Here is a 26,439-nt window from a genome sequence, read left to right on the forward strand (position 1 = left end):
TGTGTAACTTTTAATCTACATTTTTACAGGTTACCGCTCAATGAGTAAAGGATGGCTCAATCAGCAGATTCAAGTCATTTTTTCTTATATTCACTAATACTATGTGTAACAGTGGGTGTTTGTTACATACCAGCCCTAGATTGCGGTTTTGTGTTTGATGACATATCAGCCATTGTAGACAACAAAGATCTCAGACCAAGAACACCTGTATCAAACCTGTTCTTAAATGATTTTTGGGGAACACCGATGTCAATGGTATGTTATATTAATATTTGAAATGATGTTGTCTTGTGCATACATGCCATAACATCCCGGATGTTCGGGAAATTCCCAGAAATAAGGTGTCTGTCCCGGAGATGTTTTATGTCCCGGTAAAATAAAAATCTAAAATAATCTAAGAAATTTTACATTTTTTAATTATTTTATCAGGGGCGGATGTACCGCCTCCGTGGTCGAGGGGTTAGAGTCGATGACTTCTAATTCAGGTACCTCTCTGGCGTGGGTTCGATCCCCGGGAGATGCTTTGGTAGTTTAGCGCGGAGGAAGGTAGTCTAGTACTGGTGTAACTCTCCAGGAACGATGGTTAGGAAACTACCCGCCTATATGACTGAAATACTGTTGGAAAAAGGCGCAAAATTAAACAAACAAACAAACAAAATTATCAGGGGTGGATACAGAACATGGTTTCCTGGGGGGGCTGACATATGGGTGGAAGATTTTGACAAAAATAATTCTTGGGGGGACTGACATATGGGTGGAAGATTTTGACAAAAATAATATCTTTTTAATGTGACAAAAAAATGTAATTGATGTGTTTTATAGCTCATCTTATGAGTGTCAATGTATTTTCGCTTATATATGTGTACACTAATGTTTTTGTAAATGTTTAGATGATATGGAATTAAGAAAAATATATGTCATTGGGGTGGGCTTGGGAGGGGTGTCCAACAAACAATTATCGGCAATAATTTTGATCAATTAAAAGATTAATTGTTTACCCCCTGTGGCTTCCTGAGCGAAGGTGTCATACACTGTAATTAACAACTGGCCAGTATAAATTTAATCCGCCTGCAGGCAGTTTATTAGTGGTCAAACACCGTGAAAATTACCGCTAAATATGAGGTGATGAAATCTACAAGATTCAGCGAATGTTTCAGGTAAACGACATGGCTAATTGTCCTTACTTAACATAGCTTTATTCTATTCTGTGACTGATTGAATTTACGATGCCTAAATACTTAAAAAAGATAGAAAAACTGTTAATAATTATTGACATTTTGTCTTTTGTTTATGGTGTCATTAAATTTGCAAGTTGTAAATACCGGTAATATAGGTTGTATGCCACTATGTAAATTAAAAAAAATTTGTTTGCTGATCAATGCCCCACCTCCAAATGAAAAGTGTCCCGGAAATGAGTCTAAAAATTATGGCATGTATGGTCTTGTGATTTCATTTATGGCTTTGTCTGATTTGGTGCAATTTATTTCAAAATACTAACATAAAGTTTATTCTACCTGCAACCAACAGATCTACTGGCAAGTTGCAACCAGTTAACGGGTGTGTTTATCATGGTTTTAAAAATCGAAATTGCAAATTGAAGTAATACCATAAAGTTTTAAAAGTAAAGTACTAATAAATATTAGAAGCATGTGTTTTTATAACTGTTGATGATATTCAGATCTTCTAAATGTCATTATGAAGATATCCATGGGTGAGTGGTTAAGTTTCCATTCTTCAAATCTCTTGCCCCTCACTGCCATGGGTTAGATTTTCTTTCCTGTGAGGACACTCAAGCTAGCTTATCATATAGGTTAGTGGTTCTACTTAGATGTTAGCTTGTGCCTGTAACAATGCATAGAGGTACTGGTCTTGAGGTCATCCTGAATAAGTTAAGCAGGAAACATGCCCTATAACCATTATAGTATAAAAATGGTTAAAATTGAAACCTATAAAATAAATGTAAAATCAAAGATAATAATAAAGCTTTAATTATATTGCTTACACAAGTGCTTCTGTATTTTTTTGTTCTCATATTGATTGCATTTTTGTTTTTGTCAAACTGTAATGTGGGTCTTTTTTTACTTTTCAGGAAAGGAGTCACAAGTCCTATCGACCATTGTGTGTTCTGACATTTAGATTTAACTATATGTTGAGCGAACTGGAACCAATGTCATATCATCTACTCAATATTATACTGCATGCCATAGTGTGTATCATGTATATGAAGTAAGTATTTTTCAATCTGAGTCTTTCTTTCGCTCAAAATATATGAAGTTATTGACCAAAAAAAATAGGTTTATCACCGTAACATTACAAAGTAAAGTTGTATTATAAACAATTTAAACATAATTAGTATGTATTTATCGTGTATATAAAATACTATGTACATTTAAAACACAGAGTCACATGAATGTTTGTAATGTATTTGGCCCTATTTGAATTTTAAATAGTCTGGATTAAAGACACAAAAATTGAGCTACCAACAGAATAGAGCCTGGTCAGACTGCACTGGCTCTAAATAGTTAGCAAAAGCTTTCCACCTTTGGTTGAGAGTGAAACCTTGAAAACATGCTTGAGAATATAGATTGCATCTTCAGTGAATATATATATAAACTTATAAAGTATCATTCACCACATATGTTTCTTTTTCTAGAATGTGCAATATGTTTATACCAGAGTTGCCTTCTTTTGTTGCTGCCATGTTGTTTGCTGTTCATCCAATACACACTGAAGCTGTAAGTTGTTTTGTGTCTTCCTATCAATAGCATATTGTTTTTGTGTTTGTCACAAAACTTAAAGTCCTACCACCTAAAGCCTCCATATTTCACTGGTGCATGCACCTTGATTAGTTCTGCCTGTCAGACTCACTTGAAAGTCACAGGGTTATGGGTCAAAGCCCTGCCTGTTTCTTGTACATCCTTCTTCATATAGCACCAGTACTGGTTATTTCAAAGGAAACAAACTAAAGAGAAGAACATATAAGCTACAAGTGAAGTGTCCAATGCCAGTGACTTATTTATTTTTAATTGTATAAATTCTTTTTAATATTTCTTGTAATTTTGAATATTCTTTAATAGTTGTTTATCTTTTAAATTAACAAAGATCTGAAAAATACTTATTCTAGTGCTATAGTTCATTTTTTGTTGAACTTGATTTTTATATCATTGATTTTCATTTATAGCTCTTTATTTTATCTTATTTTATTATTTGTGATCACATTTTAAATAGTCAAACATAAAATATGATTAAAATAGGTCATGGAAAAATTTTGAATTTTAGTTACATTATTCTGAAAATATTGGAGCTACCCTAACTCTGTTGCTATCATTGACATATCCACATAAATGGCGGACATTGATTTGAAAAACTAAATTTTAGCCAGTCTCCAAAACCCATAACACTTTAATGTATTTCCTTTGCAAAACTTAAAAAAAAAGTCACAGGAAAGCGAGGGTCTCCTGCACACTTTAGTCAATGTGTTCGGCTTTACCTTTGTGCCTTATTCCATATCAAACTTGTATCCCTCAACTTAATAAGTTATTTTAAAAGCCTCCTGAAGTAAATAGTAGAAAGTTACCAAAGATACACTAATGTTTATGGGGATGAGATGTTGTGTACTTTGATATTAGTTTTATACTAGATTACTAAGACAGGAATAGTAGGTAAGTAAGTAAAGTCTTTATTTACTGAGGCTACACATTTTGTTACCCAATCTTCCATGTGAGCCTCAAAAACAAAATTTACAAAATACGCATAATTTACATAAACAGTGAAATTTTCAAAATACATACATGAAAGCACAAAAGATATTACTTTACAAAAACACAATGTTTATTCAAAATACAATACATATTCAAAATACAATGCATGTACATTGTACATACTTTACACTAAAACTATGCAAGATCAACATACTTATGTGAAATTCAAACTGATATAGGAAGCTTGAAATTTTTCAATAGTTTCAGATTTATGAATTGAAATGCGGATATTATTCCATAGTTTAGGGCCCGAGTAAGTCAAAGATTTTCTAAAAATTTCTTATTTAGGTTGTGGTAAACACTACTCCTTTAGAAGTGAACAGAATGATATGTTATGCGTGACAAAGCTATGAGATATTTATCAATCTTTCTAGTGTATCATTTTAACATTACTTGTAACAAAGTGTTATTAACATTTTTAAACTTTTTATTTTTCTGATCATATTTAGGTGACGGGAGTGGTTGGCAGGGCTGAATCTCTTTCTTCTATTTTCTTTATAGCAGCACTCATGTTCTACGCAAAATGTACAAGTTATCATCGTGATACTGGTAAGCTTACCAATCATTATATTACTGTGCATTTACAACATCAATTTTCATCACAACATTTATATTATTTCTACACTTGCAGCGTTTTTGAATGAATTTTCATTTAAATGAAAGAAAGCATCTGTGCAATATTGCTTATTTGTTATGAAAACTTTTGAGATGCATTATGAATGCTAAGTTTTTACATGTCTTTTTAAAAAACAAGTCATATTGGAACATATATGGCTGGTTTGCGAGCAAGAGGGTGGCACTTTTTTGTCTGGAGCATATCTACTTTATTTATGAAGAGAGTTTAGAATTGTCATGTATGTAAACCAGGTTTCTCGGCCAACGGTCAAGGTGGCAGAGGTCAGAGGGAAAACCTAGTCCGGAAAAAAAAAAAATATTGATTTTGATATGACTAGGCACAAATGTTAACCAATAGGAGTCAGTGTTACTTGTAGTAGGTCAAGGTCATGGCCACACTTAAAGGTTGGAGTTGAATTGTGTGTGTTACACATGTTATATTATGATCATTTGGTTATTCTGATACTGTAGAAACCTTCCTTCTATTCCAAATGATTTACATTGATTCAATGGTAGATGTTCGCATAAAAAATAATTCAGAATAAGTCAGTATTGTGAAGTCAGACACATTTGTTTTATATAATGGCCTATATTTCTTATTTTTATGCATAAAACTTGTAAAGTATGTTACTTAGAACTTTATTTAATGAAACTTACACATTTGGTTTTAATGTATTAAAAAATCAGCTAAAAATTAATTATGCTATTTTATCTAAATATTGAAACATTTGGAAAATATGTACATGTATTTAAATTTGAAATTGGCTAAATTTTATATATTGTAATTTCAGCTTGGGGTCCACTATTTACTACTGTTGGTTTGGTTACTATAGCGATGTTGTGTAAGGAGCAGGGTATTACTGTTATAGGAGTGTGTGTGGTTTATGAACTCTTCGTTGCTCAAAGGGTATGGATCATTTTACTTTCAAAGAAAAACAATTTTAACAAAATATTTATAAAAGTCTTAATATTATCCCGTAACCTGCAGAATTTCTTAAAATGGACTTGTCCAGGTACCATAAGAGGAGCTGTCCATTATCAACTTTAGGGATATCAGTTTGTAACCATGAAGTATAGTGCCTGGTCAGACTGCATGGAAGTTTAGGCTGGCCTGGCTCTACACTGGTGGCCAAGGTTTATTACTTCCAGTTCCAGCAGTTTAGGGGTTAATGGGTGTAAGAGTACATGTATGACAGGTAATATACACTTTAAATTAAAAAAAGCATTAATATTCTCTTGGTCATTTAATGTATGTGATTTTTACATAATTCATGTGATTTTTACATGAAAACAGCTGTTAATAAAATGTTCTTACAAAATAATCAGTTGCAATATTTTGTAGATTTAGCAATAATTTCATGCATGCATAACCCGATGTTTAAAAAAGAAAAATGGTGAGGGAGTGCTGAAAATTTATAAACATTGTTGTTTTATACTTCAAGTACTTTGATAAACATTGTTGTTTTATACTTCAAGTACTTTGATTATGTTTTTATCAAAATACAATTTAAAACTGTATGATGTACAAATTATTTGTTCAGCATTATAGTGTCTTTGTTTTTATTTCTTTTGTTTTTGTTTCTTTTCTTTTAAAAATCTGATTTGCTGACAAGTTATTAAAATATCGGTGTACTTTGTTTATCGGTTATTTTACATTGCAGGCATTATTTAAAGACTTGTGGGCAATTTTGATGCGTATTTTACAAGGTGACACAAACATACCCAAGTGGTTACAAGGGTCTATAATTAGATCAGTAGTTCTTGTAGGTTCTACTCTATTTCTGTTGATAGCTAGAATAAAAGTGATGGGAGCTCAACTACCTGTATTCACTAAGTAAGTGAAACTGTTTCATAAGTTAGAGTACTTGCAGCATGCCATTCACGCAGTGCTTGATTCATGCATAAAAGTCTACATGGATGCAGAAAAACTCTGGGCAAGGGGTACATGTATGCGCATACAATAAAAAATAATTTCATTTGATTCTTTTTATTCTTCCAGACCTTAAAAAGTCTGGTCTAGTAAGCCAACAAAAATAATGCGTACATTTTATTTAGAACTTCATACCTTGTTCTGAAAATTACCATTGAAAAAAATGTGTTCTGTGAATCTAGGCCAGTATGATTAAACTTTCAGATATCTGAAATGCATGACCTCTACATTCAGTGAGTGCCTTTGATGTTATGTTGTCAATGCAAATGCCACTTGGGAGTAATAAAATCAATAATCCAGTGCAAGATAAAAACTATAAATTTGGACATTGCACATTATGTCACAGACTTTGAAATACAAGGATTTGTTTTTATCTTTGCAACAAGTTTTTTTACCAACATAAATTAGTTTATGAAGAAAAACACGTTTGAACTTCTGTATACTCCCAACTTTTGAAATAACCCCCCCCCCCCCATATTCAACAGAAGGTACATGTTCCCTTACTTTTGTAGTCAGTGGGCGTGCTGACATGTATAAAATAAAATTTGTCCTTCAAGACACATAACTTTATCATTGATTTCACCGAACCTGTAAAGTTTTAGAATGTCCATGTTTTTGTTTCATAAACAAAATAATGAGGTAAATAAGCATGGAGTCCATTAGAATTTACCACTTGTTTGTTAGGATAAAACTAATGTATTCAAAATCTTCTTGCAAATTTGTTCCCTTTTTATCATAGATCTAACGTGTATGAAATTTACAAAATTTCTACTCTCATTATGTTAAAAAAACAATCTTATATGTATGGTTATTTTATTATGCCACCGCAGCATCTACGATGCGGTGGCATATAGCGATTCACCTGTGTGTGTGTTTGTGTGTGTGTGTGTGTGTTATATAGATTATATAGTGAACTTAAAAAATCTTCTTGTGAAAAACCACTAGTCCAATTTCAACCAAACTTGGCAGGAATGTTCCTTGGGTGAAGGGCTTCCAAAGTTGTTCAAAGAATTTCATTCCATGCAGAAATCTGGTTGCCATGGCAACCAAAAGGAATTATAAGAATAAATTAAAAAAATCTTCTTGTAAAGACCCAAAAGGCCTAGAGCTTAGATATTTTGCATAAGGCATTGTCTGGTAGACCTCTAACAAGATTGTTCAAATTATAGCCCTGGGGTCAAAATTGGCCCCGCCCGGGGGGTCATTGATTTTCACTATGTACATATGGTAAAAACTTAAAATACGTTCTTGTAAAAACCCAAGAGGCCTGGAGCTTAGATATTTTGCATAAGGCATCATCTGGTAGACCCTTATGAAGATTGTTCAAATTATAGCCATTGGGTCAAAATCGGCCCCGCCCCGGGGTCATTGATTTTCGCTATATGTACATAAAGTAAAAACTTAAAACACCTTTTTGTAAAGACCCAAAAGGCCTAGAGCTTAGATATTTTGCTCAAGGCATTGTCTGGTAGACCTCTACCCAGATTGTTCAAATTATAGCCCTTGGGTCAAAATCGGCCCCGCCCCGGGGGTCATTGGTTTTCCTTATATGTGTATAGTAAAAACTTATAATAATAAATAGTAAAAAAATTCTTCTAGCAATTGACAAATGCTAGAGGTTAGATATTTTGCATGAAACATTGTGTTGTAAACCTCTAGCAATATTGTTCAAATTATAGCCCTGGGGTCAAAATTGCTCTCGCCCTGGGGGTCATTGATTTCAAAATATACATATAGTCAAAAAATAAAAAAATCTAATTGTCTGAAGGTACAAGGCTTAGAGCTTTAATATTTGTTAAATAACATCATTTAAAGGTACTCTTCCAAACTTGTTCAAATTTTGCCTCTTGTGTCAAAATTAGCCCCGCCCCTGGGGGCAATAGGTTTATCTTATATGTATATAGTAAAAACTTAAAAAATCATCTTCTCTAAATTTACAAAGGCTAGAGTTAAGATATTTTGCATGAAACATTGTGTAGTGAACCTCTAGCAAGATTGTTCAAATTTAGCCCTGGGGTCAAAATTGGTTTGGCCCCGGGGGACATTGATTTTCATTTTGTACATATAGTGAAAAAAAAAAAATTTGTCTGAAGGTTCAAGGCATAGAACTTTGATGTTTGATATATAATATCATCTATAGGTCCTCTACCAAAGTTTTTCAAATGTCAAAATTGGCCCTGCCCGGGGGCAGTGATTTTCATTATGTACACATAGTAAAAACAGAAAATAAAACAAATGTTTTCTGAATGGGAGAAAGCTTTAGGTTAGATATTTGACTTGAAATGTTGTTTGGTGGACCAGTGTATCAAGATTGTTTTTAAACCCTTTGGTCAAAATTATGCCTTGCCCAAGGGGACAGTGACCTACATTCTTGTCCTTTGATGTACAGCAATGACATTTTGACCATGCGGTGGCATAGCATTTTTCTCAAATGCAATCTTGTTTAGAATTTGCCTCAGATATTTATAAAGCTTGCCTCAGACTTGCTTTGTAATTCTTTCTTAGGCTTGTATAATATAAGTCCATATATGAAAGGGCAACAGTTAAGATCCTTTATATATTCTGTTTTGTTTATTTTATTCAGGTTTGATAATCCAGCATCTGTTTCAAACACTCCATCCCGACAGTTAACCTACAACTACCTGCTGCCCATAAATTTTTGGCTCCTCCTCTTTCCGGCTGATCTATGCTGTGATTGGACGATGGGAACCATTCCAGTTATCAGCTCAATTGTAGATCCAAGAAATCTTATCACAGTGGCTTTCTATGCATGTTTTGGAAAAATTGTTCATTTTTCACTGATGAAACAAGGGAAGTTAAACCGAGCAATAATCATGGTAAATAGTTTAATATTAGTTCTCTTTTTTAGCTCACCTGTCACAAAGTGACAGGGTGAGCTTTTGTGATCGCTTTTCGTCCGGCGTCCGGCCGTCCGTAAACTTTTACTTTAAATGACATCTCCTCATAAACCACCAAGCCAATTTCATCCAAACTTCACAGGAATGTTCCTTTGGTGGTCACCTTTAAAAATTGTTCAAAGAATTTAATTCCATGCAGAACTCTGGTTGCCATGGCAACCGAAAGAAAAAACTTTAAATGTCTTCTTTTAACAAACCCAAAGAGCTAGAGCTTAGATATTTGGCATATAACATCTTCTAGTGCATGTCTACCAAGTTTGTTCAAATAAATGCCCTGGGGTCAAAATTGGCCCCGCCCCAGGGGGTCATTGATTTTCCCTATATGCATATAGTAAAAACTTAAAAAATCTTCTTTTAAAGAACCCAAAGAGCTAGAGCTAAGATATTTAGCATGAAACATCTTCTCATGACTGTCTACCAAGTTTGTTCAAATAAAAGCCCTGGGGTCAAAATTGGCCCCGACCCAGGGGGTCATTGATTTTCCCTATATGCATATAGTAAAAACTTAAAAAATCGTCTTTTAAAGAACCGAAAAAGCTAGAGCTAAGATATTTAGCATGAAACATCTTCTCATGAGTGTCTACCAAGTTTGTTCAAATAAAAGCCCTGGGGTCAAAATTGGCCCCGCCCCAGGGGGTCATTGATTTTCCCTATATGCATATATGCATATAGTAAAAACTTAAAAAAATCTTCTTTTAAAGAACTCAAAGAGCTAGAGCTAAGATATTTAGCATGAAACATGTTCTAATGGGTGTCTACCAAGTTTGTTCAAATAAAAGCCCTGGGGTCAATATTGGCCCCGCCCCGGGGGTCATTGATTTCCTTATTTGTGTATAGCAAAAACTTAAAAAATCTTCTTTGAAAAAACCAAAATAGCTAGAGTTTAGATATTAAGCATGAAACATCTTCTAGTGAGTGTCTACAAAGTTTGTTCAAATAAAAGCCCTAGGGTCAAAATTGGCCCCGCCCCAGGGGTCATTGATTTTCCTTATATGTGTATAGCAAAAACTTAAAAATCTTCTTTGAAAAAACCCAAATAGCTACTGTTTAGATATTAAGCATGAAACATCTTCTTATAGGTGTCTACCAAGTTTGTTCAAATAAAAGCCCTGGGGTCAAAACTGGCCCCGCCCAAGGGGTGTCATTGTTTTTAACTATATGTGTAAAGTAAAAACTTAAAAAATCTTCTTTTAAAAAACCCAATGAGTTAGAGCTTAGATGTTAAGCATGAAACATCTTCTTATAGGTGTCTACCAAGTTTGTTCAAATAAAAGCCCTTGGATTAAAATTAGCCCTGCCGGGGGCCCTTGGGTTTAAACTTGCCTCGCTCCGGGGGCCTATATACAGGTGAGCGACCTCAGGGCCATCATGGCCCTCTTGTTTTGTATTGGGGAAAATTCTGTTTTTGCTAATAAGTAGCTTATTTGTATTTTCATTTTGTACACAAATGTAACATCATGAAATAAAGGTCTTGTTCAGTTCCAGCAGCTAATCACTGTTGTTATTTTTTTGTTTTTAACCAGGTTTTCCAAAGGAAAAAACTGGTTATTAGATTGAGGTACATCGGCGGGCGGGCGGGCAGGCGGGCGTAAACAATTTCTTCTGTGCGCAACTCCTCCTACATTTTTCAACGGATTTTGACCAAACTTTCACAGAAGCTTTGTCATCAAGTGACCTGGCGCATATTGTCGGGGTTTTGTGATTGGATAATATTTGACCTAATTATGGCCCTTTGTTATTTTTCCTTATATAGAATATATAGTGAATAATTTCTTCTGTGCCCAACTATTCCTACATTTCTCAATGGATTTTGACCAAACTTTCACAGAGGCTTTGTCATCAAGTGGCCTGGCGCATATTGTCGGGGTTTTGTGATTGGATAATATTTGACCTAATTATGGCCCTTTGTTTTTTTTCCCAATATAGGATATATAGTGAACAATTTTCTGTGCGCAGCTCCTCCTACATTTCTCAACGGAATTTGACCAAACTCTCACAGAGGCTTTGTCATCAAGTGCCTTAGGGCATATTGTCAGGGTTTTTTGATTGTATAATATTTGTCCTAATTATGACCCTTTTATTTTTTTTCCTTATACAGATTATATAGTGAACAATTTTTTACCATGCGCAACTTCTCCTACATTTCTCAACAGATTTTGACCAAACTTTCACAGAAGCTTTGTTATCAAGTGCCCTGGTGTACATTTTCGGGGTTTTGTGATTGGATAATATTTGACCTAATTATGGCCCTTTGTTATTTTTCCTTATACAGAATATATAGTGAAAAAATTCTTCTTTGCTGAACTCCTACATTTCTCAACGGATTTTGTTCAAACTTTCACAGTAGCTTTGTCATCCAGTGCCCTGGCGCATATTGTCGGGGTTTTGTGATTGAATAATTTTTTATTTAATTATGGCCCTTTGTTTTTTTTTCCTTATACAGAATATAATTATAGTGAACACTTCCTCTGTGGCAATTCCTCCTACATTATTCATGTTTTACATTGCACATAGTTACATTGTTTGTTGCTTGTATTTGTATTTCAAATACAACATATTTATCTACAATGGTGATAATTGAAAACCTGGTTTCATGGCATTGCCATGTTTCTTGTTTGTTGTTGTGGCTATATATCATCTCTGAATTCATGAAAAGAACATAGAATCCTCATGATAACTCTTTATTAACTATTTATAAGATATGTGGTAACTCTTGACATATTTTGGATGGGTACATTTGTGACTTATAAACACAGTGCCATCTTGTTTGATTTTCAAAAAACACTTCTTTTTACTCATCTTATACTTTCATTCTGTTTGCAGTGCCTTGCATTGATGGTGATGCCATTTATACCAGCATCTAACCTGTTTTTCCCAGTGGGATTTGTCGTAGCAGAACGTATATTATACACACCTAGTATGGGCTTTTGTATGCTGATTGCTGTAGGATTTAACCATATCATGCAGAATAAAAAGTAAGTATAATTTATGTCTGTCTGACTTAACCTGTTGGAACTAAACGTGATTAGTCTTCGCCACCAGTATAGTGCCAAGCTTGTCTGCACATCTCTGCAGTCTGACTGGGTTAGTCTTGAAATATGTAAAAAACTTAATAATTCTACAATAGTTTAATGTTTGAGGGAAGGTTTTGTTTGCTGTGGTAGAGTTAATGATCTGATTGTTTGGTGGCGATAGGTGGTAACCATAGTATTACTTTACCTGCTCCATGGTACTTTTAAAGAGATTGTAATTAATGTCATAATATGATTGTTTGCATTAAGCAAATATGTATGATGTTTGGAATGATTGTTGCTTATTGACTTGTAAGTGCTATCTTAGTATCCAGACTTTAATAACATTAACAGGTGGACTACTAAGGGTCAGAGGACTATTATTATCATCATCATCATCATCATTATTATTATTATTATTATCATTATAAACAACAACAACATCATCATCATTATTATTATTATTATTATTATTATTATTATTATTATTATTATTATTATTATAAACAACAACAACAACATCATCATCATCATCATCATCATTATTATTATTATTATTATTATTATTATTATTATTATTATAAACAACAACAACATCATCATCATTATCATTATTATTATTATTATAAACAACAACAACAACATCATCATCATCATCATCATCATTATTATTATTATTATTATTATTATTATTATTATTATTATTATTATAAACAACAACAACAACATCATCATCATCATTATTATTATTATTATTATTATTATTATTATTATTATTATTATTATTATAAACAACAACAACAACATCATCATCATCATTATTATTATTATTTAAAATGTAAGAGTAAAAATGTCAAGATAAAAATGCCTATTTTTATTAGTCCCCTACCGGTTTAACCGGAGGGGACTTTAGGTTTACCCTCCGTCCGTCTCTCCGTCTGTCTGTCTGTCCGTCTGTCTGTCCGTCTGTCTGTCAGTCCGTCAGTCCGTCCGTCCACAAAACTGGATCCCGCGATAACGCAAAAAGTACTGAAAATATTTTTATGAAACTTGATATATGGATAGATGGCAGTATGGAGATTATGCACGTCTTTTTTTTTTCTTCCTATGTTGAAAATTCTGGTTGCTATGGCAACAAATAGTCTGAAAATATGGCAAATTTAACACATAAACTGGATCCAGTGATAACTCAAAAAGTACTGAAAATATTTTTATGAAACTTGAAATATGGGTAGATGGCAGTCTGGAGATTATGCACATCTTTTTCTTTTCTTCCTATGTTGAAAATTCTGGTTGCTATGGCAACAAATAGCCTGAATTTCAAGATTTCTGATTTAAATTTTTCAGCTTTTTCACTGTATGTTCTTTATTTCTTAAGGTGTTTACTTCAAACTTTAAATATAAGTTTCTGGTCATCAACCACATCATATGTGACAAGGTTTATAACTCTAGCACAAAAAATATCAGTATTACCTCCCTTGAACTTAGATTTTTTAGGGGAAAAAATGTTGTCTTTTTTAAATAACTTCTTTATTTCCTAATGTATCTACTTCAAACTTCATATGTATGTTTCTTATTATCACTCGACATTTTTGAGAAGGTTAAATACTCTAGCAAGACTATTTCCAGAATTATGTCCCCTTTGAACTTAGATTTTTTTCGAGAAATTGGTATTTTCACTCCAACTTCTTCATTCCTTATAGGATTTACTTTAAAATCCCACATCGTAATAATATGACAAGGTTGTATAAACATAATTTCCTTACTAAGCATGGAAACTTAACACATTACTGTGATATAGACAAACTTATTTTATTATGTTTTGTGGTTGATATTTTCAAATACAGACTTCATCCTCAAATTCATTATAAATGGCAATACACAGGAGTGTATGACAATTAAAGAACTTTTTGAGGGACCGGTAGGGGACTACTGTATTGCCCGCAATACTATCAAATGCTTGTTATTATTATTGTTATTTAAAATGTAAGAGTAAAAATGTCAAGATAAAAATGCCCAAAGATTTTAAACTGTTTCCATTCTATAACAGAAAGTTATTGCCAAGCAGCAATATGTTTAACAATGTGTGACTTTTGTATTCAAATAATAAAAAGATACATTTTCATGTCTGCAAAATGGTTTTTATCCATATAATATTAAAAGGTGTGTGATTATTATTCTAGATTAAAAAAAAATATAAAAAAAAAAGAAAATATGTATTATTCTTTCAATATTGAAAGCAGTAGACAGATTAGAGAAATTAAACATTTATGAAGACCATTACATAGTTTATAACATATGATTTCAGGGCCGTAAAGCCAATACTGTGGTTTTTGATGGGATGTCTAGTATTGTTCCATGCTGGAAAATGTTACATGAGAAATATAGATTGGTAAGTTCAGTTACGTCCCTTGCTGCCAGATTACTTATTTCTTTAAGGATTTCCCCAGGCGCTCTGAGTGTATTGGAACCAATTTGTTTTAAAATCCAAAAATATGATGCATGCACATAAAAATCAATATTTAATGCTTAGAAATTGTCACCATGTGTCAACATTTCACGAAATTACTATAAAATTACTATCTCATCAGAGCATATATATTTATGTTATGTAATAAATAATTTAGTTCTATTTGTTTACAGGACATCAGAGTATTCTGTATTCCGAGCAGCCTTAAAAGTGAACCAGAAAAATGCCAAATTGTGGAATAATGTTGGACATGCCTTGGAAAATTTAGATAGATATGAGGAAGCTCTAGAATACTTCAAGAAAGCTGTTAGGTAAGTCTGTAACAATACCCTCACCTTAGGATATGGTATATATTGTGATAAATTTTCTCAAAAAGAAAGAAAATATTGATTATTCAAACTTGATAAAACTGATAAAAATGCGTCAAGACTAGTAAATTAAGGATTGCTGCCAATACACCGTTAAACCCTGTCAGTGGTTAGCTGTTGATTACTTGAGCAAGAAACTTTAACACTCATTACATAGTACTGGTTAGTTCAAGGGACAGATTTGAGAGTGTTTTCGTCTATAAGGTTACAGCTTCCTATACAATCGAAACTAAAACAAGTAGTGTATAAACTTATAATTTGTAACTTTATAACTTTCATACGGTCTTAACTTTAAATTGCAATTTAATCACACTTGCAGGAGGACTATCACCTTTCAAAATCAAGTGTACCAAAGTTACTATTAATTTTATATTTATTTTGTAAAAAAATGAATAAGATTCTTGCATGGCTGAGTGGTCAACATTGCTGGCTTGAAATCATTTGCCACTTACCAATGTTTGTTTTTATTCCTTTTTGACAGTGACTATGGATTCTTTCATTTGTTGAAGCTATCCAGTAGCTTAGCTCAGTAAAGAGAGAATCGGTTAGGTGGACTGACCACCAGATATAACCTAAAGAAAATAACAGACAAACTGGTCATGCCATAAGTAATTGAAAGAGGAACATCAGGGTCTTCCTTCTGTGACAGTTTGACTTAAAGCCCTGCAAAAAGAAATTAATGGATTAAACGAAACATAAGTTGGCAAAAAACCATGTATTTGTAATTTATATTTCAGTGTACAACAGGATGATATAGGTGCCCACATGAATGTAGGACGTACATACAAGAGATTAGAAATGTTTGATGAAGCTGAAGAGGCTTTCCTGAATGCTAAGAATCTCTTCCCACCTATAATACAAGGTAGGTTACCATGGTGATATTGACATAAATAATTCCTAGAATTGTCACTAGAGCATAAATTATTGCTATGCTTCATACTTAAACAAAAATTGTTGTCAAATTTTTCTACTCATTTATTGATGAAATTAATTGTGACTACTGACTATATCTGTTTTATGCAACCTATTTTTAGGACCCAAGTCCTAAATAAAATTCAATTTCAGTTATAATTGTGTTGAAATCTATGAACGGACTTTCAGCACTGATAAGTCCCTAAATCTTAGACAAAGGAATGGATAAGGTGACTAAAGCCCAACGTTACGGAGACTTCTTTCGTGTGATAAAGTCCTTTTTTGTGCCTGAAACCTTTTCACAAAAGGATACCTTAAGTGTTCCTCCCAGTAAAGATGGAAAGTGGCAACATGATCTTTACAGTGTTAAAACCAATAAAAAAGTGATGACAACAAGATCTGACGTACAAATAAATGGCATATTAAATACATAACAGCTATGTGATCACATGATTTTTTTAAGGTAAAAGTTACACAGCTCGTGTTGCACCTAGTCACCTGAATGTGTTCTTAAATCTTGCCTCCCTATATTCACGAGATTCTAGCAGGCTGGAGGAGGCGGCTTCCGTAAGTTCAGAATAAAAGTTATCTTTTGTATCATATTCATTTGTTGATATTAAACAATACATAAGCATTAGTGATTGCCTATTTCGTTGACAGTCCGTAAAATTAGAAGAATAGGGAGAGCTGTTGTACTCACCAAGGCGTTGGCATCACACCGTGGTTTAGTTTTTTCATGCAAATTGGTATCTCCAAAACAACTGAAAGGAATGGGTTGAAACTTTATACACTCATTTGAGAGCAAAATAGGGGGTCACTTGCCAAGGCCCAGAGCTCTAACATGGATTTGTACAGAATTATGGCCCTTTTTGAACTTCTTTTTAAATTCTACATTGTCCAGGCTCTAGTTATACTATCAAGCACTGAGAATAGTCAAGCCTACCATCCTGCTGACAACTCTTGTTATGTTTATGTTTAATATTAATGTATAATATGTTAAATAATAGAGACATTTTGTTAGATATAGCTTTATATATCCTTTAATATTACTCATATATAACATAATTATGATGTCATATTATCAGCATTCTAAAGCTTTTTGTGTATTAATCATTCATAGCTCATCTGTTTCAAAGAAAAACTTGAGCAATTTTGAGCACTGCAGCCTCGTTGTTGTCATCTACGTGTAAAACGTAAATGTAGCCCATAAAAGTAATTAACATGAAACTTGGAATACTTGCTTATCATTGCAAGGTGCAGTTGTTAGACAAAGGGCATAATTCTGAAAGAAATATTTTTGAGATAGTCTCTTTTAAGCTTAGAATTTTTAACACACAGGCGTTAATTCTGCATGCAGTGCTCTTGATCAGTAGAGTAATTAAATACATGTATAATTATATATAAGAGTGGCACACGGTCATGTATGAGAAATGTTGACATGTATGTTGAAATATTATTTCAGTTGTTAAAGACAGCTACAGATATGAGACCAGATTATATACAAGGTTATATAAATAGAGGAGATATTTATATGAAGATGGGAAAGTATGTCTTCTTTTATTGCACAATTTTAACATTTCCCTTTTAGTTTACATGAAACATAGTGCAAGCATGAGTTATTAGTATTTCAGTCTGCCTTGCATGTGCTACATCAAACATGAGTTTGTGGCCGGGTGGTTAAGATAGTTGATGTGAAACCACTTGCTTCTCACCGCTGAAGGTTCAAGTCACGCAAGCATCGTCGGATTCTACATATGGGAAAGCTATACAGCTAGCTTACGGAACGTCTGTTGTTCTACTTAGGTGTCCATTCATGCCTGAAATAATGAACAAAAAGGGCAACTGAGTTCATCCTCTACATCTACATGATTCTGCTTAGCAATCAATTCTGATTATGAGGCTGTATTTGAATAATGGACCTGTCCTTTGTTTTTGGAACATTTCATATTTAGTTTAAGGATGGTCTGTATCAATATACAAAAACTGATAAATCAACTGGTTAGACTGCACAGATATACATACTGGTCTGGCTCTTTATTGGCGGAGAATTTATGTTATAATTGCCCAAAGAACTCAAATGGTTAAGTACACATGTATTTTGTTTTTGCAGACGAAATGATGCATTATTGATGTATGAAATGGCACTGAAGTATGAACCTCTTAACTCTGATGCTCATTATAATGTAAGTAGATTCCATTTTTATAATGTTATAAAACATGAATGTGTTTTTCCTTATGTAAATGAAGTTAACTTATCTATATGGTAAATAAGGAAAAAATGACTATTGAAAAAAGAGGAATAGTCAATAATTCTAAATGTTTATGTTTAAAATCTGACACTTTTTATCATTATTAGGTTTTTTAACCTCTTGTTCATTATCCATCTATGTAGTTTCTTAATAATAGCAGTTCCATTGTTTTATTTGATTTGAATTAAGCCATTAGATCTCAATTCCTTACTTGAAGTGGCCAGATCCCATTGTCTGGTTCATAGTTATCTACCCATCAGGTTTTACAATTTCCAGTGATAACTTTGTTGATAACAATAATGCTATGCTAATCATCCTCCACCATGATTCATGTGGAGAAGTTGGATTTTACTTGTGGAAACTCAGATTATTATAAAAATGTAATGGTATTTAATCTAAGAACACATGTTATTTAAAGTTTCACCAGTATTTTCCTGAAATACAATATTTTTACTGATATAATACTGTTAAATTAGCTCTTCATGTGGGGCATCTGTGGCTGAGTGGTTAAGGTCGTTGGTTTCAAACCACTTGTCTCACTGCTGTAGGTTTGAGCCGCCCATGTGTCTTTAGATTCTTGCATGTGAGAAAGCTATCCAGCTAGCCTACAGAATGTCGGTGGTTATACTAAGGTGCTCCTTTGTGCCTGAAATAAAATATATTTATAGGAATATATATGATGAAACAGATGTTTATTTTGTGTTTCAGATGGGTGTAGTATATATGGAACTGGGACAAAGACCAGAGGCTTTTAAATGTTTTGAGAAAGCTCTGCTGCATGATCCTGACCACTGGGTAATACCTTTGTATTTCTTTGTTTTTATCTCTAAGTCTATGATTATTCCTAGCTTCATGTCATCCAAAGACTATAATTTCAAATATTGTCAAAATAGTTTTTAGTTGACTGAAAGAAATACATGATTATAAAATTATGTTTTTGTTCAGAGCTATATTTACATGCACCCTGAAATGAAAATTCTTTTGTAGATTATACTCACCATTTTATGATTATTTCAGTCTGTCTTTATGTCCTACTTACTTTTGTAAAAATTGTTGTTAATAGTTACTTTAAATTTTCAAGAATTATCCCCCTTTTGCCTGATGTCTGGTCTATCAGAATATACATCGTTTTCCAGCATTATTTTAAACAACATCTCTTTCAGGACCTCTCAAACTTTCACTGGAATCAGTATTAGATAGCCCTCATTAAAAACTGTTGTAAGTGATACTTGTATGATGCCCAAGTATCTGATAACACTTTGCTGTCCTTAACAAAAGATTTTTATGCCTTTGGAAAGTCAAAATTTGCCTTTCACATATTTTATATAAACTTTTATATTGAAAACATGGTTGAATCTTCTTCAAAATTAATTTGCTAGTTTCATGATAGGTGCTTTGATAACTGATTGTAAGCCAAATTTATTTGAAGATTGTAAGAACTTATTTTACAGTAAATAATGTTATCATATTAAAATGTATGTTTTGTTCACAGCAATCCTTATATAACTCAGCTGTTATGATCCAAGAAGAGAAGATGACAGATAAATGGCAGGTCGCTGTTGACAGGTACTGTTGTTGTTTTCTGAGTTGTCTCCCTTCCATCAAGTACAGTCTAACTTGCCCATGCGACCACGTGTATTAAGCGACTTTTGTCTTAAACGACCACTTTAAATTCCCCCCGATCATTTTTTCTCTATATCCTTAATGTATAAAGCGACTTTTGCTCAACGCGACCAGCGACCGCTAATTAGTCACCTAATTGAGATCAATCTTTTCATTAAACGACCACTTTTACCTGTCAAGTAATTGTGTTTTTAGAGAACGCCACCTCGTAATGTCACAAGTGTCAACAATCAAAACACAACAAATAAACGTGTGAAAAACTCTATTTCCCAAACCGTTTTAGCGTATGCAAATGAAGTTAAGTATACCCGTGACGTGTATTATCCAATAATATCGGATAAACAATGCAACGCTCCGCCCCTACTGAGATGGTGTATACGCTTCGCTTGTTGACATTTAGACTGCATTGAATTGACCTTGAACTTGATCAGCAATTAAATTAATCGTAACAATTAGATGTAGTTTGTTTATTTCAAATGAAAAAATGCACAACAGAAAACATCTTCACTAATAGGGTTTTCGTGTTGCAGACAAGGAAAAACAACGGAGAAGTTAAAAAACTCTGGAAAAAATGTCAAATATGTACGTAATTTGTCAATAAATATCAGAAAGTTATTTTTAGCTCGACTATTCGCAGAATAATCGAGCTAATGCAGTCACCCATTTGTCGGCGTCCCTGTGGTTAAGTTTTTGTATGTAAGCTGGTATCTCCATAACTACTGAAGGGAATGGATTGAAACTTCACACACTTGTTCTCTGTGATTATCTAAGATGATTGGCACAAGTCCCATAACTCTGATTTGCTTTTTTTCATAATTATGCCCCTTTTTCGACTTAGAAATTCTTGGTTAAGTTTTTGTATGTAAGCTGGTATCTCCATAACTACTGAAGGGAATGGATTGAAACTTCACACACTTGTTCTCTGTGATTATCTAAGATGATTGGCACAAGTCCCATAACTCTGATTTGCTTTTTTTTTATAATTATGCCCCTTTTTCGACTTAGAAATTCTTGGTTAAGTTTTTGTATGTAAGCTGGTATCTCCATAACTACTGAAGGGAATGGATTGAAACTTCACACACTTGTTCTCTGTGATTATCTAAGATGATTGGCACAAGTCCCATAACTCTGATTTGCTTTTTTTCATAATTATGCCCTTTTTCGACTTAGAAATTCTTGGTTAAGTTTTTGTATGTAAGCTGTTATCTCCATAACTACTGAAGGGAATTGATTGAAACTTCACACACTTGTTCTCTGTGATTATCTAAGATGATTGCCACAAGTCCCATAACTCTGATTTGCTTTTTTTCATAATTATGCCCCTTTTTCGACTTAGAAATTCTTGGTTAAGTTTTTGTATGTAAGCTGTTATCTCCATAACTACTGAAGGGAATTGATTGAAACTTCACACACTTGTTCTCTGTGATTATCTAAGATGATTGGCACAAGTCCCATAACTCTGATTTGCTTTTTTACATAATTATGCCCCTTTTTCGACTTAGAAATTCTTGGTTAAGTTTTTGCGTGTAAGCTGGTATCTCCATAACTACTGAAGGGAATGGATTGAAACTTCACACACTTGTTCTCTGTGATTATCTAAGATAATTGCCACAAGTCCCATAACTCTGATTTGCTTTTTTACATAATAATTATGCCCCTTTTTCGACTTAGAAATTCTTGGTTAAGTTTTTGCATGTAAGCTGGTATCTCCATAACTACTGAAGGGAATGGATTGAAACTTCACACACTTGGTCTCTATGATTATCTAAGATGATTGGTACAAGTCCCATAACTCTGATTTGCTTTTTTTGCATAATTATGCCCCTTTTTCGACTCATGAATTCTTGGTAAAGTTTTTGCATGTAAGCTTGTCTCTCCATAACTACTGAAGGGAATGTATTGAAACTTGAAGAGTTTGTACCTTTTCGGACAATTTTATGTATTCATATAGGTAAGCATTATTATACTCAATGAAACACCCTTGTGACAAATTTTCGAATAGTCGAGCGTTACTGTCCTCCGACAGTTCTTGTTTATGTTTGCATCCATTTAGATTATCGTAGCGTACTAATTATTTAACATTTATATAAAAATGAAGTTGAAAAACATTACCACTTCATAAGAAAGATGTCATTTATAAATTTTGACTTTTATATCATGCTGACTGTCTTAAGAGACCGTTTCATTAAGCGACCGTTTTTGGTGTTTCCCTTGCCCGGTCGCTTAATACACGTTTGACTGTATCTACAATTTAGCTTGTTCTAGTCTCTGTACTAAATTGTCAGAGATGTTTGATCATTTTGGGGGGGGGGGGTTGCAAAAAAAAATTCTGTATCATAAAATTTTTCACAAAATACAGTTTGACTTCCCTTGTTTTAACACACTTTTGTGACTTTTGTGAGAATATTTGTAAGTAAATAAAAATATAGGAATATTGACCTTATCATTGGTGTTGCCCGTAAATGTGTAAAACAAGGCTTCGCAGTGTTCCCGGTAAACATTAATCTGTCAGCCAGATAGTCCAGTTAATAAATGCAGCCATTTTTTTTTATTTTTTACACATATTAATTATAGTTCAACAAGAAAAAAATATTTTTATATTAGCTCTATTCTTTATAGTGGCACATGGATTTTCAACTTCATTTAAAACAGTTGAATGACATCATTTTAAGCACAAAACTCATAATTATATTATGGTGGGAAGCATGTCTCTGATGTGGTACTTGAAGGGTTTAAGATGGCATGGAAAATCCAATCTTAAATGCAAGAAACTATATGGATGACATTATTTTTCAGATTCCAGCAGTTGATCAAGACACGAAAGAACGACTCCCGGGCGCCATTTTCCCTCGCTATGTTAGCCATGGACATGCAGGACTTTATTGCAGCTGAAAAATATTTCAAAATGTCCCTCGAGGTTAGTTATTTTTAAGCTTAACAGAGCATATTGTGCATTTGGAAAATTTCTGGTTTATGTACAATTTTTTTTCTCCAGAACCTTTAAAATTATGTGCTAAAAACTTTTTAAAAGACTTTAGGGTCATAATTGTAAAAAGTTGTTGGTCACAGACACTTAGCCCCATATATCTAGTTTACGATTTTTTTTTCTTACATTATTTCACTGTACAGACTTAAAAAAAAAATCATGAATGGCTCTTGTTTTGCTATTATAATTAGGCACTGAGAATAACTAAACACACTGCACTGACAGATCTTTACAAAAAATCATCTATGTCAAAGTTCAAGATTTTAGGATAAAGATTAAAAGAAGCTATTTTACTATAGAATGGATTTCATGTGATCTAACTATTGAGTGTATTTAGTCTATGGATTTTAGAATTTAAGTTCTGCATGTATATTTTATTAGGATCTCTGGCATAAAATACCACATTCTAATACAGATTCAAATGAATCATGTAGAGAAAACAGAAATTACTTTCAGGAAATCAGGTTTAAGCTAACTAGCCATGTATATATGACTGAAATATTAAAGGAGGTCCAAAAGCCTAAAACATAAAATTTCAATTTCTTACATAGATCACCTACGGCACTTAAACAGAACGATATACAAAAGATAATTAAGAAATATACTGAGAAATAAATTGCAAATTGCACTGTTGTACTATTCGTAGCCCGATTTTGGCGCTATTGGGTATTTTAACTATTTTTATACAATTGGTATACTTATTGTGAAACTCTAAAACAGATTATGCAAATGATCTGAAATTTTCCACTCAAGTTATTTGTCTAGACTTACATCAAATGAAACAGTAATCTCGACATTACACTCCAAAATTTATTTTAAGTCCTCTCATGTCAAAAAAACCTTAGTCGAGCCCCTTTAAATATGGTCAACACAATTTTAAGTTTAAACCCTATACAGCAGACAATTACTAAAACTATAGAACAAGTCTATGTTATTATTTTGTACAGAGGGAGCCAACCTTTAAGAGTGCTATATTCAATATGGCGTTGATGATGACCAACAATATGGGAAAACCAAAGGAAGCTGTGCCATATGTTAGAAAACTCCTTGAGGTGAGTATAGAGATTAAGTCATTATCGTAATGGGCTTATTTAGATTACTGTAAAAGTGGTTAAAGTTAGCAACGCAGAATTATCGGCGAATTTCGCGAATTGACGAAAATCGCCAAAAATTTTTGAGGCGTAAATATCAACCAACCTGTCATTAAATTCTACCATAATATTTCCTCACATGAAGTGTCTGGAATTTTAAATTCCCTAAATTTTCGACTTGCGGAAATATCCATTTATACAGTAACTTGTAATGGGTCATAAAAAAATGTTAATTTATTAGATCATTAATCAGACTTAAAAATTAGTTTTATTCATGGTATGTTTATATTGTGTCACACATACTTATGTAGGCCCAAAAAGTTTTTATAGATGTTAGATATAAAAACGTTATATTTTCAGCTATATCCGGACCATGTGAAGGGTTTAATGCTGTTAGGAGAGCTAAATGTCAATGTTTTAAAGAACCTTGATGAAGCTGAACAGGTAAAAATAATAATTGCTTCATTAAAGCATATTTTATATATGAGTATTGACCATTTAGTCATTAAGATTTGAGGGATTAAAGTGTAAATGTGCACTATCATGAACCTTAGTAATTGCGAATGGTATATTTAACAATGGCACTCGTGTGTGTGTATTTGAGTTTATTTATATTTGCCACTAGTTGCCCGAGTCCTCAAGAAAGAGTATTAGTCATTTTATATTTTGGAGGATAGTGTAACCACAGAAAGATGCCCCAATTCCAAAAGCTTCTCCTGGTTGTTTAGCCTGATAAGTGTTTCAGCACTCATACACAGGACCTCAATCTAAAGTATTATCAAAAAGACTAATTAGTAATTTTAGTTGGTCATCCAGGGAATCGAACCCACAATGTTGCGATTACAAGTCGTCTAGCAATTATCTCCCTTTTATCTTCTATTTATTAAATTAAAAATGATGCTTTTTCATACATTATCTCTCTGTTTTAGTATCTGTAAGATTCTCATTGATATTTTAGTAATTTACTGAAAAAGCATGTAATAAGCAATTCTTGTAAATAGTTAATGATCTAATTTTCTTACTGATATCTTACTCCCATGCTAAATGATATTATTCTTTCTTACTGATATCTGATTCACATGATTTCAAGTTATATTACATGATTTTTGTTTCAGTGTTTCACAAAAGTACTTGAACACGAACCGTCAAACATAGAGGCCATGCACAACTTATGTGTAGTTTTTGTTGAGCGAGGCATTCTGTACAAAGCTGAGAAATGTCTCGCTGAGGTTCACAAACTCGCTCCCAAAGAAGAGTACATTTTAAAACATTTAAATATTGTGCGTGCAAAGATCAATGAATATTTAGAGAAAAAGAAGGCAGCCGAAGCACAAGGTCAGCCTGCAGGAACTGAAGGTCAACAAGGTCAAGCAGCTCAAGGCCAGCCAGGTCAAGGTCAACCATCTCAGGATAAATCTCAAGGTCAAGCACAGGCAGGTAAAGATCAAACTGGGAAGAAGGATGGAGCGTAGTTTTGTAGGTTAGATATAGGTTATGATAAATTATGATAAAAAAAGATCTCTTAGATTTGTTTTACATTCCATATTTTAATTCCAATGTTGTTACCATAACCCTTGCCGCTAGAAGTGTTATGCCATAAAATATTATAAAGTACTAAGATATTCAATAGTGTAATACTGTTTAAAAATTAATGATAGAAGGGCATAAAAACACAAGAGATAAAAGTTATATAAACTTTTTTTAGTTTTTATAAAGGGGAGTATACAGAAGTCACCCTATGGCTGGATGGCATTCATGTGAACTCTCCCACTTTTAGCGGGAGACTCCCACTTTCTGCAGCTATATTTTCAAAGATTTTTCTTAAAACAAGAGGTATTTTCACAAATTAAAGAAATCTCCCTCTTTTCCTTCCTTCTTTATTTATTGCAAATTCTAAAATCTCCCTCTTTTTGAAGAAAATTCTCCCGCTTGATCATCGAAAAAAGTTCACATGTATGGGATGGTCGGTTGGGTGCCATTTTATAATTATCTTCCATTGTTTTATAATGAAAATAAATCTTGTTTAAAGCATATTAAGAGAACTTTGAAATGGATTTGGTTGGCAGCTTGAAATCTACAAAATAAAATTGACTTCCAAATTTTATGCATGTGTTAGAAAATATAAAAACTATGATTATCTCCCTTTCTATAACAAAACACTGTTAATCACCTTCAGTAATAGTCCTAGTTTAAATTGTTTGTGTTTACTTAGAAAAATATATATGTAAAGTTGTTTTTTCTATGTTTTAGTAATTGATGTAAGTTGATTGTATTGATGGTAAAGCCAGTTATATTCATTCACAGGTTTTATTTTATGAAAATGTTAATTGAGAATCATTTTGCATATTTTCGTTTTTTATTTTTAGCTCACCTTAGTGCAAAAGGCTCACATATATATTATGTCTTTTTCTAGTAATTGATGGCAGGTGAGCAATGTATATCTCTTTCCCCAGCAAAGTTTTATAGCCTAGTTGATGGAAAATTGATGGTTCAACATAGGTTCAG

General features: G+C 33.0%; 1 protein-coding gene across 1 annotated transcript; it reads left to right on the forward strand.

The window, feature by feature from the left end:
• On the forward strand, positions 1-26,384 carry LOC132719178 (protein O-mannosyl-transferase TMTC3-like). Its single transcript, XM_060702926.1, has 20 exons — positions 1-255; positions 2,090-2,226; positions 2,654-2,735; positions 4,211-4,310; positions 5,168-5,283; positions 6,038-6,210; positions 8,891-9,143; positions 12,048-12,199; positions 14,544-14,627; positions 14,879-15,016; positions 15,811-15,935; positions 16,449-16,552; positions 17,448-17,530; positions 18,096-18,168; positions 18,943-19,029; positions 19,727-19,800; positions 22,654-22,774; positions 23,791-23,895; positions 24,295-24,378; positions 25,050-26,384. The coding sequence occupies exons 1-20, from the start codon at positions 52-54 to the stop codon at positions 25,404-25,406; spliced, it is 2,652 nt and encodes an 883-aa protein (XP_060558909.1). The 5' UTR covers positions 1-51; the 3' UTR covers positions 25,407-26,384.
• Positions 26,385-26,439: the final 55 nt, after the last annotated feature.

The sequence above is a fragment of the Ruditapes philippinarum genome, unplaced genomic scaffold (genome assembly GCF_026571515.1).
Source record: "Ruditapes philippinarum isolate M1 unplaced genomic scaffold, ASM2657151v2 ctg1158_1_1_1_1, whole genome shotgun sequence".
Taxonomy (NCBI): Eukaryota; Metazoa; Mollusca; class Bivalvia; order Venerida; family Veneridae; genus Ruditapes; species Ruditapes philippinarum.